Source organism: Tachypleus tridentatus, chromosome 1 (assembly GCF_004210375.1).
Source record: "Tachypleus tridentatus isolate NWPU-2018 chromosome 1, ASM421037v1, whole genome shotgun sequence".
In the NCBI taxonomy this organism is placed as follows: Eukaryota; Metazoa; Arthropoda; class Merostomata; order Xiphosura; family Limulidae; genus Tachypleus; species Tachypleus tridentatus.
Genome location: NC_134825.1, coordinates 165,918,119 through 165,936,627, shown reverse-complemented (window position 1 = coordinate 165,936,627; position 18,509 = coordinate 165,918,119). Strand labels below are relative to the sequence as shown.

General features: G+C 32.2%; 1 protein-coding gene across 1 annotated transcript in view; it reads left to right on the top strand.

Annotated features, from left to right (window-relative positions):
• The window catches only part of LOC143229780 (WD repeat-containing protein 26-like), a 40,342-nt gene that overhangs the window by 6,474 nt on the left and 15,359 nt on the right, over positions 1-18,509 (top strand). The window contains 10 exon segments of the mRNA XM_076462552.1: positions 8,284-8,383; positions 10,618-10,674; positions 11,634-11,770; positions 12,180-12,277; positions 13,136-13,292; positions 13,648-13,786; positions 15,864-16,004; positions 16,933-17,052; positions 17,581-17,625; positions 17,627-17,727. Coding sequence (XP_076318667.1) covers positions 8,284-8,383; positions 10,618-10,674; positions 11,634-11,770; positions 12,180-12,277; positions 13,136-13,292; positions 13,648-13,786; positions 15,864-16,004; positions 16,933-17,052; positions 17,581-17,625; positions 17,627-17,727 — 1,095 coding nt within the window.

The following is an 18,509-nucleotide window of genomic DNA, read 5'->3' as shown; positions in this document are numbered from 1 at the left end:
GCATATCTTCTACCACCAGTTCCAAAGTCATATTGGACAGGATTTGAAAGATCAGTAAGTAAGCAATATAATTCTGTTTCCCTCTCGATCTTGCTCTCTGTCAGCCAGGAAGTAGCTGATACTCGGAGTATCACCGATACTCTTGGTGAACGTTTTTGCTGGGTATTAAGCACTTCTGCTTTTTTCTCCATCTTCTTAGCCATCAAGAATCTGGTAGAGTGATTACCTCTTTCCTTTTGAACTGATTGTCTCTGTGAGTATAAGTGTCCCTTGTTTCTCTTGCTATTCTTCTGATTGTTTTTAACTTGATCTGGCAGGAGAATGTTTTTATTGATGGCTGTGGCCAGGCTATTGTTCTACCTTTCTCTAAGCCTGGAAATGATCCCAAGATTCCTTCAAACTACCATCAAATTGCTTTGACGAGCTGTCTCTGTAAGACCTTAGAGAAGATGGTTAATGCTTGTCTTGTTTGGTTCCTCAAATCAAGTAACCTTCTCTCGTCCACCCAGTGTGGGTTCTGACGACAGTGTTCCACCATGGACCACCGACTTGAAATGTCAATCGGAGAAGTCTTTTTCAAATGACAATATCTTCCATCAGTATTCTTTGACATTTAGAAGGCTTATAGAGGTTGGCATTTTGCAAGACCTTCTCTCGTCCACCCAGTGTGGGTTCTGACGACAGTGTTCCACCATGGACCACCTTATTCGACTTGAAATGTCAATCGGAGAAGTCTTTTTCAAATGACAATATCTTCCATCAGTATTCTTTGACATTTAGAAGGCTTATAGAGGTTGGCATTTTCAAGACCTCCATATGTATTGGTTATGTGGCCATTTGCCCATTTTTATTCAAAATTTTTAAGTAGACAGGTGATTACAAGTTTGTGTGGGTTCAACACTTTCCTGTTCTTTTCTACAGGAACTTTGAGTCCCTCAGGGCTGTGTTTTGAGTGTCTTTCCAGAATAGAGAATAATGCCATCACTGAACAACTCCCTCTTACTGTTGCAAATGGGCTTTATGTCAATGACTTTCACATTTGTTGTTGAACATGAGGTATGTTGAGCAGCAGCTACAGACTGCCCTTAATTGTTTGCTGAAGTGGATCACAGCAAATGGCTTTAATTTCTCTCTCTCTCAAACCGTTTACATGCACTTTTGCTGCTAATGGGGTATTCATCCTAATCCTGAACTCTGTATTGGTGAAGTTGTGCTGCCTGTGGTCCCTGAGACAAAATTCTTGGGACTTATCTTTGACCGTAAGCTGACCTTTTATACTGCACATCAAGCAGCTATGGGTAAAATGTATGAGAGCACTGAACATCTTCTGTGTCCTCTCTTCCACCACTTGGGTAGAGGATCAATGTTCTGTGCTACAGATATATCATGCTTTTATTCGATTGAAACTCGACAATGGATCACTGGTCTATGGCTCTGCCAGGACCTCGGCCTTAAATATGCTGGACCCCATTTCATCATCAAGGACTTCGACTCTGCACTGGGGCTTTCTGCACCTCCCCAGTTCAGAGCTTATACATAGAGTCTCATGAATCTTCTTTGCACTTCTGCCATTTGCAACTGTCTTTACTGTTTGCTTCAAAACTTTGTTCCTTATCAAAGCATCCCACCTGTGGTTGTGTTTTTTTTCCTTAGTGGGCCATACCTTTTCAGAACAGATGATCTGCCATTGTTCCTTTTGGCCTTCATATCCAGACACAGTTGGAAGTATTGGGTTTGTCCTTGAATAACATTGTATCCACTGGTCAGTCCATCCCACCATAGCTTTTTACAGTATCCAAACATGACCTGTTTTTAAGTCACCTGAGGAAAGCAGACACTCCTGATTGGAAATACTGTCTGTTATTTGTTGAACATCTTTTAAACCATCCTTCTATTCTTATTTATACAGATGGTTCAAAATCAGGTGACTATGTGGGCTTTGCCATGATTTGTTGTGGTTTGGTGGTTACATGCAAAATCCCATCTACAGCTTCTGTGTTCACTGCTGAACTGTACACCATTTCTCTTGCTCTAAATCACAGAAGCTGAGCAGTACTCAAATTCCACTATTTATACTGTCTTGTTTAGTCCTTTACTGGCCCTGGAATCCCTTCACATTAGTTTTCACCCTGTCCTCACCAATATTCAAAACTGACTGGCCCATTTCTGTTTAAAGTCTAATTCTATCCAAATTTTCTGGATACTGGACCACGTTGATATTTATGGGAACGAGCTCACCGACACTGCAGCTAAATCTGTCTGCTCTGGCACTATGACTGCTGTGCCTGTTCCATACACAGACTATGGTCCTGTATTCAAGGCTCAGCTCCGTGCCAGTTGGCAGTTGACTTGGAGTAACCAACGTGAAAACAAGCTTTTCCAAATAAAACTTTCTATTTAACATTGGCTTCTGTAGGGATCGGAAAGAGGAAGTTGTTCTAACTAGACTACACATTGGTCACAGTTTTTTACTCATAATTTTCTTTTATCTGGGACTAATGCAGCAGTATGTTGTCTGTGTAACAGTCAGGTCACAATAAGCCACATTTTACTGTCTTGCCATCGTTATGACTCAACTATGGCATCATTTTAAACATGTTTTGTTCCAAGGTTTATCTGTAATGTTAGACAGTGTTATTGATGATGGTGACACTGTCCACCTTAGAAATGTTTTTACTTTTTTTAAAGGCCTTTAATCTTTTTAATGCTATTTAAGGTTTTTAATTTATATATTAGACCTTTTTTAATGTGATTCCCTTTTAAGAATCAAAGTACATCTAGTTCTGTTTGAAATTAGAAATGACCATAACGTAAAATAACTCAAAACCAGCACTGGAAAGGCCCACTTTAGGTGACTGATGGTGGTTTTTGAACTTTCCTGTTAATCTTCCTGGTGAGTTATGATAATTACAATTATGCTACAGAAAGTCCTTTACAACTTGTATTACTGTAGTTTTTCTCTTACTGCTATAGACTAGATGTAAAAATTGGATTTAATGCTATCTTGTATTTTATTAAAAAATTAAACTTTGTTTTGTTTTACCTTAATTTCCTTTTATGAATTTTAATAATTTTACTTAATTTTAACTTTTTACCAGGTGTTTGGCACAGATTGACTAGTTGCTTTGTGCCATAAAACATCAAACCAACCAACCAACTTTTGTAATACTGGATTTAGGATGACAACATCCTGTTCCCATGGTTGAGTGCAGTAGAGCCACTCAATTCTCATAAATTCTGGTTGCAGGATGTTTCATTCCCCATTTCTGTCACTGTGTTTGGGGGCCTTTGAGTGCCTCATGATATTGACAACAGAACGTAGTACACTGTTCTTACAGTTCAGTAAATGCTCAACATATTCCCCATAATTATGGGCATAGAATTAGTCTTCTGTACATTTATAGTTGTGTGAGTTATGATTTCTACTTTTAATACTGATTACGGGTACTGCCCTGTTCTTGTGGTTGAGTTGAGGCAAAGAATGACCTTTAATACCAAATTTGGTTTGTTGTGCTGCTTGCTCCTACAGTGGTTTTGGGAGTTTATTTGATTTTGGCCAAATGCCTAATTCCTCTTCATAATTATGGTTACTTGACATACAACATTGTTTACGTAGGGTTGGTGTAAAAATATAGCACAACTCATGTGCCCTGTACACAGTGTTTAGGTTACTCTAATTATGCTTTTATCTGTGTGATGAACAACATTCTAATACCAGTAATGGGTTGTGGAACTTTGTCTATACAGTTGAAGTTGGGTTGATACCCATCCATAGCTTGATGGTTTTCTCCTTTGTTATATCTTGGAAAACTGTACCTTGACTTGCTATTTCTCATCATGTGGGTATTGAGTTTGCTTGAGTTTTCATTTCATAGAGCAGCCCTTCATCTATGGAAGCCAGCTGTTTTCTGCTCTGGTTTGTGAGATGGAAGACAATTAACACTCACTGTTTTTAACTATGGATTTACACCTCTCTGAAGGAATTAGGCTTATGCGCATGCACATCTTTTTTTGTCTGTTTGTGTAAAGTTCATTTCTTTCTTATGAGGTGACAAGTATACCTATGTGTTTCATAAATGGTATGGTGCCTACATGTGTGCTTCAGTTTTGTTTCTGAGTGCTCCACTTATTTCCAGATGGCAGGTTTCTTCTTGGTTTCATTATCAGGTATCTCCACTGGTCCCTCCACCTTTTCAGTGTGTGATTCTAGCTTTGTGTGAAGATGGTAAAATCATATTGGTAATTAACATTTTCTTGCACTGAAAATATATTTCCAGTAGATATTTGCTTTCACTCATACACTTTCCACCATTCTTCCTCATTTCCAATGTTATTAATTTTAGATCCTGTTAGTTCTCGAAAGTGAGGATTGAGTGGGAAAACAGAGGGAGCTAGCTGCACTAATATATGGTGCAAGACAATTGGTGAAGGATAATTGCATGTTTTATACATGTCTAAAAGTGGCACAGAATTTTGGGGGTTACATAGAGCAGTGTGCTAAACATTAAAAGGTTTCAGCAGTGCACAGGGACAAAACTAAGATTGAGATAACCTTATGTGAGAGGGGTTAAATACCTTTCAGAAATACATTTTTAGCATAAGAAAATGTTAAATTTTGGTTTCCTGTATTGAATTTCCAATAATACAATTAACTATTTTTCCTCTAATTGATGTGACTTTCTTGGATAATTTTTATAGGGAACCTTATTAAAGTTTTTTTTTTGAAATCTATGTTTATATCCATTTCTTTGACTAGAAAATTAACTAGAAAAAAGATATAGATTAGGTTGGCAAGAGAATTTCTTAATTGTTTCCCTTCAACTTCACAATACCACCCAGTTTTTCAATTAATTTTTTGTGCAGCACTCATAGTAAAGGCTTTGTGAACATTAAAGTGAGCAGTGTTATCAGGAAGTTCTTTATCTAAAAATAAGCAAGAGTTGTGTCACAATGAGAAATCTCCAATAAATTGATCATACGAAATATTTTCTAAATGAGACTAGACAGTAGATGCAAATACCTTGCTTACAACAGAAGTTAAAAATTAAGTCCTGTTTCCCGACACGTTTCATGACAGTACAGGTAATATTTCAATAAGTGGAAATTCCTCAAGAGATAAGGAGGTTTAAAGATAGTAGTTAAATCAATTTCTTATTTTCTTTTAATCTTCATAAGAATTTTAAGATATCAGCATGAAGAACTTTATTGGCAAACAGTTGTTTTTTAAATGGAAAATTAATTTTGAGTAACCTTACATCATTTGTGTGTAAGAGTTTACAGTTATAAGTGAAAGTAGACCATATTATTTGTAACAGGTTAAAGTTATAAGGCTTTAGTGTATGGTAATTGTTTTCTGGGAAAATGACCTCGATGAGCTGAAAGGTTTCTGTCATACTGCTGGCCCGGCATGGCCAGGTAGTTAAGGCACTCGACTCGTAATCTGAGGGTCGCAGGTTCAAATCCCTGTTGCACCAAACATTCATGCCCTTATAGCTGTTGGGATGTTATAATGTTACGATCAGTCCCTCTATTCGTTGGTAAACGAGTAGCCCAAGAGTTGGCAGTGGGTGGTGATGACTATCTGCCTTCCCTCTAGTCTTACACTGCAAAATTGTGGACAGCTAGTGCATATAGCCTTCATGTAGCTTTACTAGAAATTCAGAAAAACAAAACAAGTCACTTCTTGTTATTGTTTTGTAGCTGAAACTTCTTTTAAAACAAAAAATTTAAGGTTGATTATAAGAACATTCAAAATTTGTTGTTATTGGTCACCATTTTGGCTTCATTGAGGGCAGAAAAATGTGTATTTATTAGGAAAATTGTACAATATTATAGTAGTGTATAATATTTGGTTAAGAAGTGAAATAAAACAAACTGTAAACTATTATTTAAAGTAAACAAAATAATGGTTTTCCCTATTTGTTTGTTTTTTTACAGTGGCAAGATAATCTGATAGAAACCTTTATATAGTCTGCAATAAGTTAATGTATTTTTATACATGGTCTTAAACTTCTGTCATTGGCTTGTAAAAATTATTACCTGTTTAATTATTAAAACCTATGGAGTAATTTATGTATTGAGTATCTCCTTGCGAACTTGTATGTACTGTATTTTGTGAAAGGTTAATCTTCTCTTTGTGCTACACTAATTGTTTTCGCTGAAAACACGTGATACTTATTAAAATTTAAAATGGTCTTTTTCACAAACTTTGGACTTTGTAAATTCCAATGAATGGTCATTCATTTAAAAAAAACCAAAATATTTTATGATAACAATTATGCACTACATGTATATAAATGTGCAACATATTACTATGAAATTACAGATAAATGTAATTTTTTTTAGTCTAATTTTGTTATTGTTTCTGATTTAGTGTCTCTAGAGTACAAAAGAGTTAAATTGGAGTTGACTTCTTAAATGTTTTTATTGGTTCATACAGTTAATTATGGTGTGTTTTAGTGTTGTAACTTTGTGGAATGGCTTCTGGTCCTTTATGACCATTTAAATGTTATAATTTCATGGAATAGTTTTCTTCATAATGTATTATTTGAATTATTTTACATTTTACTAAATTAGCATATTCTACATAGATGTGTAAAAGTATGTTTAAATATTTTTGTGCAATGTTTTCGGACGGATGAGGAAATCACATTTACAGATTGAATGGCCTTCTGTCACTTTGGGTTTTCATATGTTCTTATGTTTTGTGGTCTGTTTCAACATTCTGGTATTTTTTTTTATTCTGTAAAAAGAACAAAGCAAGTCTTAATCAAAGTTTTCAAGTTGATGTAAAAATGGAGTGAAGTTTATTTGGGAAAGTTACAAATATGCCTTTAAAGATAAATAAGCTTTACAGAAGACTGTATAATGCACTGAGGCTATCTGTTCATCCATTTTATGGTTACCTGTTGAAAAATAAAGTAAATGTTAACATTTTTTTATTGTTTGGTTGAGATATTATATACTTATGAAATTTAGAAAATTTCAAATAGAATAATATATACTTGTAAAAGTTACAAAAATTCAAAAACAGTTAGACATTAACACTGTAGGAATTCTATTGTATTCCTTTAAAATATTATCTAGCATGATGACTGTACGTTTTCACTAATCTAACCATCAATGATATGTGTATTATGAGCAAACAGTATTAGTTTTTTATTACTTTCAGGTTTTTGATGGAGTCTCAAATTGTTTTTTTTTTATTCATGGAAAACTATTGTTTATTAGTGTTATGAAAACACTTCATTATTGTATGAGGATAAAAAGTATTCTTAAGTATTTTTACAACAAAATCTAGTTACAGATGAATTAAAATCATTTAGTGTTATGAAAACCTTTGATGTATTATTTAAGAGTTAATATAACACCTTTTTATGTTGTTATGAATTTGTGTTCTGAGGACTTGATGTCTTAAAATGAGAAAAATATGGTAAAATTAGGTCTAGATACTTATATTTCAGTAAAAAATGCAAATTAGGTTATTTGACAGTAAAACTAATATTTGTTAAACTTTTTATTGTGGGGTAAGGTTTCTGTGATATCTTTACAAGTTTTGAAATCATATTTTGTAATTGTGCATGTTCTTATTTATTATAGTTCTTACATGCAGCTTAAATTTTTCTAGGAGCACTGAGAGTCAGCATGGGCCTTGGGGCAAACATCCACACTGGACACCCTTTATTTATTTATTTTTTTAACATTTTAAAGATTCTACATTAGGACAGCAGTGAGCTTGTAAGGAAGGCAAAACCATAGCAGCATGCATTTTTTGTTCACAGTTAATAAAGTAACAACTAATATTTTTAAACCTATAAAATAACAAGTATGAGTTAATTATTACTCAAATTATTATTTCAATCATCATTAATGTATCAAGTGTCTATATGCAAAGAAAAACCAAAAATTATGCTTTTTTGTGATTAATTGAAGATATAGCCTCAAGGTGACTTATAGCTTGCTTTATGGAATAACCAGGTTTCATTTGTCTGGGTTTCTTGGGCAGTTGCCCTTTTTGCCTGACTATTTCTTATGGAATGGTTAAGATGTGTATAATTGTATAAGTATCTCAGTTGTGGCCAATATACTTGAAAAAGTATCTGATATAATCTCAAAACTGTGACCCACATCAGCAACTGCAGAATAAATCTGTTGCATCCTCACAAATAGTGACATATTTGTTGAACAGGTACATCTTCTTTAAGGTAAAATAAAAACTTGTGTTTTGATATTTTGGAAATCCATGTGTTACTTTTATCATAGTTCATTTACCCCCTCTGTTAGCCGTACAACGGAGCAGTTAATTCAAGAATCGGGATGTCGTCTTGATCATCCAGCAGCAGAAAAGTTTCAGATGCATGTAATCAATGGAGAATGGCTTAAGGTATTTTCTACCAAGATATTTGTTTTTATTTTCCACCTATGAACTTATTGTTTACTAGTTAGAAGAGTTTATATTTTCTGTTTAAAATTTGCAGTATGCTTAGTCTATTTGAAATAAAAATCATGCTATTAGACTACTGTATTTTTGTGTACATAACATACCCTATTAACAACAAGAGATTGTTTGGTGCTTCAAGGCTGTCCATGCACACCTACTTTAAGAAACATAAAGAAAAATGAACCAAAAATATGCCATCTGCCTTAACTGTGACTTAGTACATCTTGAAGAAGCAATGCCCCTCATCCTTGTTTAAGATTTGGAAAAAACAAATTAGGATCCATTTGAGATAATTTTATATGTCCTGCAGGGTGATTGGTTAACTTTGGAATGAGTGGCCATTGGCAGTATTGTCTAATAAATTGGTAAGTATTCTTTGGAGAAATATAGAAAACCTGTTTTTGCTCTTAATAATGTTCTGATTATATAATTGGTTCAATTTGAAAAATTGGATGTTTGCCAAAAAAATTAGACAAAGAAATCTGTAAAAAACTTTTATCTTTCTGACCAATGTATCTATGAAAGATTACATTTACTAGGTTTACCTTTTATAAATATCATTAATGTAAGAAAAAAAAAGGCTCAACTAGGGACCTTTTAAGGTACTCAACAAATTATAAAAGTTCAGTTTGACTGGGTTTCATTCATAACAACCTTTTGCTTTCTATATTTGAATCAGTGATCTTACAATCTTTTTTGTGACTCCTTCACAAAAACATTTTGTAAATCTGAGTAAACCAAGTTTCTGTCCTTTCCTTCCTAAAGATATTAAATAACATACTAAAAAAACAAAATGTATGTTAGTAAAGCAAGATTTTCATTTGATGAATACATGCTGGCTTTATTTGCAATGTCTTGTTTTGCTAAATTTTGTATGGATTCTTTTATCAGACTGCAGAAATTTTCTCACTACAGAAATAAAATTAACATGCATACAATTGCAAGAACAACTTTCATACAACATTTAAAAAAAAAATTATAGCAACTAAAGCAACTTTCCAGTTTTTGGGCAGATGCCACTGTCTGTTGATTTATCAAAACTAAAAGATAACTCTCTCTCTTAATTTTTTACCTCTACACATCCATGGCAAAAGTAAGACATACTATCAAGTGGTTACTGTGGATGCTTTAGTTTTAATTTTTTTCTTTTTTTAAGTATTAAAAAGAATAAGATAGGTAAATATATGTATGTTCTTATTAATATATATTTTGCAATATTTTGGAATATAGGCTACTGCTGAGTGAATCAGTGCTGTTATGAAACCTGCATAAGTGACAATTGTAAAATTAAATGGTTTTGAGATAGAAAGATAAATATAGAGATGTACCTATCAAGTTCACTATTTATAGAAATTTCCAAATCCTGTTTTTTAAAAAATGAAATATTATTTCAAATATTTCTCTTATACTATTTAATTTTATAACTTGCACTACTTATAATTATGTAATAAAAATGTAATGTTGTTTTTGCCACGTTTTTGTATAGAGCCAGATTATTTACAGTCGGTGCCTGTGACTTGTTGACAATAAATGCTAACAGTAAATGGACAGCACACAATCCACCTGTTTTAAAATATGTTCAAAACAAGTCAAATGTTTGTACGAAAGGATTACACTGTAATTTACTACTATTGATTACAGAGCTTTAAATAATTCACTTTTTTGTCAAAAATTCATACAGCTGGTTCAGTTACTTTTAAACTCAACAGATAAGATGAATTATTCCTTCTCTCTCTGTTATCACAGTAGTAATAAATTTATGTACATTACTTCTTGGGTTACCACAGTTGTATCCAAAGCTTTAACTTATTTGCACTATGTATCTGCACATATTTATAGAGCATGAGAGAAATATCTAACCCTCTAGTAACAACAATATTAAACAAAAGGAGGAGAGAAAGGCTTAGAAAATTCAATTAAGATGATGATAATAATGTTACTAAAGCCTAGTACAACAATTAAACTGCATATGCAATGTAGACTTGTACAGAGCTATGCAACAAAACTTGTCAGAACTGTCACTTTTAAAATATTTAACTTTAACACTTGCTATGAAACCAAAAAATAATGTAACATATGCTTACACATACAAACTAAAATTATTTTTTTTTACCTTCATATATAACTTATTAACCTCTGTGTTGCCTAATTTAAAATTTAAAATAATTTTATTTTAGGCTGAATTAGACCTCAATGAATTGAAGTCTCTGCTAGAAGTACCCCATGTTCTTGTGGTGAGTTTCATCTTCTAAATAGCATTGTTTTATAAAGTAATAACTATATACATTCAATATATATATATATATTGTTTTCTTTAATGTATATATATATATATATGTATTTTGTGTGTGTGTGTGTGTATTATATGTAATGTTATGGCCAATGTGGAATGTATGTGGTTTAAAAATTAGAAATCTGTTATTAATGGTTATAACTATTTGTTACAATGAATTTAGAAAATACTTTTATTAATTTTGTACCTACTTAAACTTAAAATCACCAAATTTCTAATTTCCTGTTTTATATAGTATATGTCTGTTTACAATACATGGACTAAGCAATGGATAAACTTGTATACGTGTCACTGTTCTTAAAGTCTGCTTTAATTTCTAACTTCCTGTTTTATATAGTACACGCCTATTTACGAAACATGGCCTAAGCAATGGATAAAGTTGTATATGTGTAACTGTTCTTAAAGTCTACTTTAATTTCAAATTTCCTTTATATAGTACATGTCTATTTACAATACATGGGCTAAGCAATGGATAAACTTGTCTACACATCATTGTTCTTAAAGTCTGCTTTAATTTTTAATTTCCTGTTTTATATACTACGTGTCTAGTTATGTGAAAAAAATTTAAGCAGACTTTAAGAACAGTGACAGTATACAAGTTTATCCATTGCATAGCCTGTGTATCGTAAATGTGAAGATTATATCTTTACGGCATGAGTGACTCATCATTTTATCAAAGCTTAAGTTTTCTTGTTTGTCAGTTTATATGGTGTTGACTATGTGTCTTAACTCAGGAAATGTACATTATACACCTGTCTTCTCAGTTTTATAAACATATTAAAGTTTAGTGTTTTAATAATCTGAAAAATGTACAAGAAAAAACCCTAAAATTAAGGTAAAATGGTGGACTACTATATATCAATTTCTGTTTTGATTCAGATTTTTTTTTTTTCACATCAGGAGATGAAATTTCTTCTTCTTGAACAAAAATATTTAGAGCATCTTGAAAATGGTCATGTGCTAGAAGCTTTGCAGTGTTTACGAGGTGAACTCACTCCTCTAAAGCACAACACAACCCGAGTTCATGAGCTCAGCAGGTAAGTGAAATTGTTAGAGAAACAATATGGGATTTCTTTTGTTTTCTGAAGGTTCCCACTAAGAAAGGTTTTAACATTTGAGATATGCTTGTTGAAGTCATGAATCATCAGTACTTGTTTAATTAGGTGCTAGAACAAAACAGTGCTCACTTTCTGAGTTAATAATGTGAATTTCACATTTGTCAATTAAATTAGATTGGTTATGATTTATGGTATTGTTGAAAATATTAAATTCCATGTGTTATAAAAACAACAACAGAAAGGAGAATTTTGTCCAAAACTTTGTATTTTGCTGTCTCAAAGGATAACTAAAGTCTGATTTGAAATGAAATTCCACTTTTCTCAAATTACATTATTACAAAGAAACAATTGTATTATTGAGCTGATTCATGGATTTTCTTTTCTTTAGTTACATGATGTGCAGTACGGGTGAAGAGTTACGAGGCATGGCCCAGTGGGATGGAAAAGGAACTCTCTCCAGACAGAAACTTATGGAAAAATTACAAAGTAAGCTTTGTTTTATATTCTATAAGCTGAAACAGTTGATCAGTATTAAAGTAATAAGATAGAAGATAATAATAATGTAACAATTAAAATTTAATTTTGTAGAACTGAAAGGTTACCACTAATTGAACAGACTTTGTCACTTTTAGATTTTGTTTTTTTTTTGGTTTGTTTGATTAACTTACTTTCATAAGTGCAGTGGATTTCCATACTGTTATGTTTTTTGTTTGAATGCTTCTTATTAAATTCAGAATACTTGAACATATAACAAAGCTTACATTCCTTCTTCCACTTTATTTTTTCTGTTGCACATCTGGAACTTTCTAGTATCACAGTATTGCTTGTTTAATGTTTATTAGTGTGTATGTTTCATTGTTTGCATTTTTTTTTGTAGTAATTTGTACTTTATCTTGTTTTGGTATGTGAGCACTAAACTTTGGCATTTTTGATATTATGATATCTGTGTGTGTTTGTAATATACCTGCACATATGATGATGCCTTCACTGGTGAAATCATGGTTGTGAATAAATGATGCATTTGTGAAACATACATTTGTTTTGCTTTTCCTAAATTCTGCAGTTATGGAGCTTTACCAAGTTCCAACAGTTTCAAATATTGTTTATATACAAAATTGTATACTTAAAATTAATCTGTTCAGATTAAGTATATCACTTGGTTACTTTCTACCTGTATTCTAATTCAAGCGTATGTTGGTTTTTAATCCCCAGAGTAATGGTGAAAATAATCAGATATGATTAAGTAAGATATTGGTTTCAGAAAAATGCTGTGTTTTCTTAATTAAAAGAAATGGAACTTGTGTAATAAATATGTAACATATGTACATATATATTTTTGGATAGCTTTTCTTCCACCATCTGTGATGTTACCTCCAAGAAGATTGCAAACACTGCTCTCCCAGGCTCTCGAGCTGCAAAGAGATCACTGTCTCTATCACAACACAAGAGCAACTAACAGCTTGGAAAATGAATCACTGCTTACTGACCACGTTTGCACTAAGTAAGCAGAAAATGTGTTCTATATCTCAAACATCATGACACTAAAAGTCGACATTGATCAAGTGAGGTGTAGTAAAATATAGATTTAAGGAAAAATCACAGAAACAAGTATAAGCTTATGTTTTGTGCTTCCTCTACCTGTGAAAGTTTGGAAATTGGAAACAAATTGAACTTTTCAGAATTTTGGGGTCCATCCTCCCCCCTGGTGTTTGATCATTTTTTTGAAGTAAGAAAATTGAAGATTTTTTTTATAGATCTGAACAAAACTTATTGTTTATTATAAATATTTTTTGTGCTTATGGAGTATGTTCCTCATAGTGCATTTATTTACATAACGTATCACCTTGTGTTTTCAGAGAGCAGTTTCCATGCGACACAGTCCAAATTCTCAATGACCATTGTGATGAGGTCTGGTTCTGTAGGTTTTCCAATAATGGCCAGAAGCTAGCTACAGGATCCAAAGATAGTACTGTTATTATATGGGATATTGATCCTGTGAGAGAACTAACATTTCTTTTATGTTTATCACTAAGACTACATAGTTTTAGTAAATGCCAAGATGAGTAAAGTCTATTTATATAAAAGATTTCAAATCATAAGCCTCAGTGTTTATGGTTTATTGTCAATTGTTGTTGTTTGTTTCATGTTTATGTTTATATACTTAGTATATTCAAAGATAAAAAAATACTGTTTTTTTTAAATATGCAAGTAAATATAGTTTTAGAGTATAATATACATGGTATACCAAAACTATATAGAAATAAAATTCCATAAAATAAAAAAGAGGGGTATAAAAAGAGCTAATACTTTACATAAACAGTTCTAGCCAATATTTTATGACACAAGTTGAAACACAAGCAATTAACACAGCATTACATCCACCACTATACTGGTACAGATATGTAGATGACACGGTTGCAGGATTCAAATCTACAGAACACACACTTAGTTTTTTCAATCACATTAACTCTATACATCCCAATGTTAACTTCACGTGTGAACAGGAAGAAAGCAATCAAATATCATTTCTTAACCTCGAAATTACAAGAACTGATACACAATTTAAAACCGGAATCCACCGAAAAGTCGCCCATACTGGACTATACATTTCTTGGGACTCAGCACATGAAACAAAACAAAAACTCAACATACTAAGAAACCAAATGAACACAGCCATAAAACTATGCTCACTAGATAAAATTAACAACGAATTAGACAAAATAAAACAATACTTCATCAACATCAATAAGTTTCCTCCACAAACCGTAGAAAACATTATACACACACCTAGACAAAAAGCAAAATCAACTTACAAAAGTAAATATATCTCACAAATAAAAAAATCATGAAACCATATACTGCTGCACACCATATATTCCCGAGATCAGCAGAAAAATAACCAACATTTGGCAAAAACTAGTAACAAAATATGACATTACATTTAATACCAAATTTATTAAAAAACCAGGCACAAAACTAAGGACTATACTATGTAAAAACTACACTGACAAACACCATCCCAACATTATTTATAAAATACAATGTGATGACTGACATGACTTCTATATTGGAGAAACAAGTAGAAAAAATGGAAACCAGATTCAAAGAACATTAAAGTCACCTTCACACGTTTTCGACCACTGCAAATCAAATAACCACAATATAACCATACTAAATAACGAAAGAAACAAAAACAAATGCAAAATTAAAGAAGCCTTACTTGTACAACAACTCAAGCCCAAAATAAACCAATACAAAGGAACACCTTTATACCTATATTAATAAATATATCCAACATCTGAGCACGCCCTCTACATTCCTATACTCAATTACATAACCCTTTTCAAACATGTGGTCAGCTATCGGGCATTTACATCATTCTTTCTTTGTGAACCTGACAAATGACTGAAGAAGGTCAAAACGTTGTTCGCTCCTCAACATAAAATATTGTGTCAACCCATACTAGCCATTTTTACGTATATATTTTTCACATAAACAATTGCTAATATCAGGTTAGCTTGTACACACAATTATTTCCACTTGAACATGTTCATTGTTGCATGTGCAGGAAAGGTTATGAGACAGAACATGTAGTGCCTAAGTTCAAACTTGGCACAGAGGGCAACAAAATGTTCCTTTTCTTGGGTGGGTTGTTTTTTTTACTGGTGATGGCAACTGAACTTTTATCATGTTGATGGAAACTTAATACATTAGTTACAACTATGGAAAGTTTTGTAGGTTTTTTATTTATTGTTTTCGCTGTTTTATTTTGGGAATAATAATTCTGGCTCACCTTTTATTTATTTAATTGTTTTGTAGAATTAACTGGTACATTTCCAAACGGTTGTATACTTAGAGAAAGACAGAAAATGTCATACTAATGTACAGGTTAACAAGTTGCTAAAGTGGTTGAAATAGTTCAAATTACTGTGGAATTTTAATCAAACAATTTGTTGTTTTTTTTACACCTTGAGGAAGATAGATATGATTGTGCTCGTACACTTATGGCAAACTTGATAAAAATATAAACTGGACAAAAATGTACAATGAAAATGTGTGATTTTGCCTTTAGGTTACTTTGGAACTGAGGCATAGAAAAACCTTGGAAGGGCACTCTTATGGGTTATCCTACCTTTCCTGGAGTCCTGATGACAACTATCTAGTAGCTTGCGGTCGAGATGACTGCTCAGACCTGTGGGTGTGGAATGTTGAGGTGTGTGAATCTTTAAAGTTTTTTGTTTCCTTTTTCTGTTTCTACACTAAATTAAGTTTGTTAAACTTTGTTATAACTGTGTAATACATAAAAAATTTGAAGCATATTAGCTATACAGAAAATTTTTTAGAGTTTTATCAGAAACAATTCTGAAAGAATACCACATTTATGGTATAATGTTCTGAAGTGTTGCAGTATTTATTCACAGTGTTAAGTATAGTTTTAAAGCAACATTTATTCACAGTGTCTGGTACTGTCTTTAGGTAGTGTCTAGTATTGTTTTTCATGTAGTTTTTATTTAATGTCTAGTATTATGTTTTAAATAGTATTTAGTGCAAATTATTGTCTTTCAGGTGGTATTTACTCACAGTGCCAAATTTTGTTTTTATTTTTTTCTTTATGTTATAAAGTATTGTGTTTAATGAATTAGTTTTTTATTGTTATAAAGTGCTGTTTAATGAATTTGTTTTTAAGTGTTATAAAATAGTGTTTAATAAATTTGTTTTTGAGTGTTATAAAATATTGTGTATAATAAATTTGTTTTTGAGAGTTAAAAATATTGTGTTTAATAAATTTGTTTTTACTGTTATAAAGTGCTGTTTAATGAATTTGTTTTTAAGTGTTATAAAGTGCTGTTTAATGAATTTGTTTTTAAGTACTATAAAATATTGTGTTTAATAAATTTGTTTCTACTGTAATAAAAGTACTGTGCTTAATGAATTTGTTTTTTAAGAGTAAAAAAGTTTTTTTTTAATTAATATGAATTTGTTTATAGGAAAATAGTTCTGGACCTTTATTTTTAGGCATAACTTCCTCTATATATATATATTAAGCTCATTATACTTTTAAGTGCTTGTTAAGTTATTAATGTATCTTTAATTCTTAAGAGGTATTAAAATTTTATAATTTTAACTTGATGGTTATTCAGACTGGCAATTTGCGAGTCAAGATGAACAATTCTCCAGAAGACTCTCTCACATCGTGTGCTTGGCATAGGGATGGAAAAAAATTTGTTACTGGAGGATCAAGGGGCCAGTTTTTTCAGTGTGTAAGGTGTTTTGTTTTTTGTAAATTTTGGTGGAAGATGTTGAAAATATCAGTTTCTTAGAAGTAGGGCAATGACAAATAGTGCTGACTGACCAGGAGTGAACAACACTCACTCCAGTCTTATGTTTTTTGTCATCTTATCATAATTTGTGAAATAATTGTAGTTTTTTTGGACAGATTTAGATTTTAATTTTTTATGTTAATCTGTGTATGGCTTATTCAAATATATGTTAATTAATACACAATATGTACTTGTAATTACACTTATAAATCTTGAAAAATTCAGGTCATATGAAACAAATCTTTTCTATCATAGTTGTTGAACCTGTCCTTTTTAGTGTGAAGGATAGTCACATATTTAATAAAATCTATTGGTTTTATCAATGTTAGATATATAGCTGTCTATGCAGTGGTAATGTTTGCTGTTTCAGTTCATTTTATCAGTATTTTAAGATAATAGCTTTCATTTTATTGATATGTTCATCATTTTTAGCTTGCATAATGTAAATAACAGACAAATTTCTGTCAGGACTTAGATGGAACTGTTCTGGACTCGTGGGAAGGCGTCAGAGTCCAGTGCTTGTGGTGCCCGAAATGATGGAAAGACAGTTCTAGCTGCAGACACACATTATAGAATTAGGGGCTACAACTTTGAAGAGCTCACAGATTTTAATATGTAGGTCTAACTTTGTAATGCATTAACTCGATTCAATTTTAATTTTTTTTCCCCCCATTGTGTAATGTCTTTTATAGCACATATACTTAAAGAATCTTTAATACTGAGATTTTATGTTGTTTATATTTTTTTTCTAGTTTGTTCTAAGTTTATTTTAAAATCACACTTTAAAGATTACTATTTGAAAAGTACAGTGGAGCGCCATTAAGCCGCGGACCAGTAAACCACAAAATCGCTTAAGCCGCTGTAGCAAGTCTTGTGAGCGATGCGAGCGAGGATTATCGCGGCTCACCTCTAATTTAAGAACGTGTAAAAACGCGGCTTACGAATTTAATCCTGGCTTTATAACTTCAAGGGATATTTAAAAAGGATTTGCTTTAATTTGGAAAATAAATAAAATATATAACAATAGAAATCGACCGTTAATCTACCTTATTCGCTCTCTATGTCAGCTTTATGGAGGCCGACATTGTTACCGAATCACACCTCTCCATATGTTAAAGTTAATCCGCGGTAAATCCGTGAAAAGTGATCAATAATTAAAGTATTATTTTTAATTCAATATAATGATCACGCAATGGCTGGATGAGGCTCCTCGGCAGAGCTGTTGGCGACTTCGGCTTTTCAGTCACAAAGGTTTAAGCCGCGGTTAAGCAGTTTGACCCCCCCAAACACTGCGGCTTAACGGTGCTCCACTGTAGTTAATGTCATTCATTTTGTTCCACGACAAGTTTTATTGAAATCTCATTATCTCAGTTACTTAATCTTGAGTCTGAAATATT